Here is an 864-nt window from a genome sequence, read left to right as displayed (position 1 = left end):
CCTGAACAGACTGTAGAGTTGAGTGAATCACTCCATAACAGTTGAATTTTTCACATTCTTTTCCATAATATCCTTCTTGACATGTGCAGTTATCAAGTGATGAGCAGAATCCTCTTGAAGAACAAACTGAAATCGAATCTTGAGCCTTTCCATAACAATCAAATTTTTCACAGTTTGTTCCATAGTAAGGTTTTGTACAATTACATGTATCGATATTGGAACAATTACCATGTGATGAACAAACATCCTTCTTATCATTTCTTACACTGAAACAATCGTAATACTGACACTTTTCTCCATAGAAACCTTGTTGACATGTACAATTGTTCAATGAGAGACAAACTCCCTTTCCTGAGCAAACATTCAAACTAGTGTTCTTGACACCAAAGCAAGAAACTAATTCACAATTACTTCCATGATATCCTTCAGAGCATGAACAATTGTTAGGAGAAACACATCGACCTTTCGAATAGGAACAAACTTCTGGACTAGTGGCCAAAATATTCGAACATTTAGGAACGTTACAATTGGAACCACCATACATTTCGGTACAGTTACAAACTCCAGGTGCTAGACAATTTCCATTTCCTGAACATACGCTTGGAGAATTTGCCAAAACATTTCCACATTTGTGAATGTCACAATTTTGACCTCCCCAAAAAGTTGAATTCCAACATGAGCAATTATTTGCATAGACACATGTACCAATTCCAGAACAAACACTAGTATCATTAGCCATTATATTATTACATTTAGGAATTTCACAAAATTCTCCTCCCCAAAGAGAACTATTAAAACAATTACAAATGTCAAAATTCAAACAAACACCTCTTCCAGAACAGACATCTCCACTATATTGGGGAT

General features: G+C 35.3%; 1 protein-coding gene across 1 annotated transcript; it reads right to left on the bottom strand.

Moving 5' to 3' along the window:
- Nucleotides 1–54: 54 nt before the first annotated feature.
- NAEGRDRAFT_76888 (uncharacterized protein) lies at nt 55–739 on the bottom strand (the record flags this gene model as incomplete). The annotated part of the gene is made up of 1 exon (XM_002668155.1): nt 55–739. A coding segment is annotated over one exon (685 nt), but the record flags the coding sequence as incomplete, so codon positions are not given.
- Between the last annotated feature and the right edge of the window lie 125 nt (nt 740–864).

Source organism: Naegleria gruberi, assembly GCF_000004985.1.
Source record: "Naegleria gruberi genomic scaffold NAEGRscaffold_593, whole genome shotgun sequence".
Taxonomy (NCBI): Eukaryota; Heterolobosea; class Eutetramitea; order Acrasida; family Naegleriidae; genus Naegleria; species Naegleria gruberi.
This window is presented reverse-complemented; position numbering and strand designations above follow the sequence as displayed.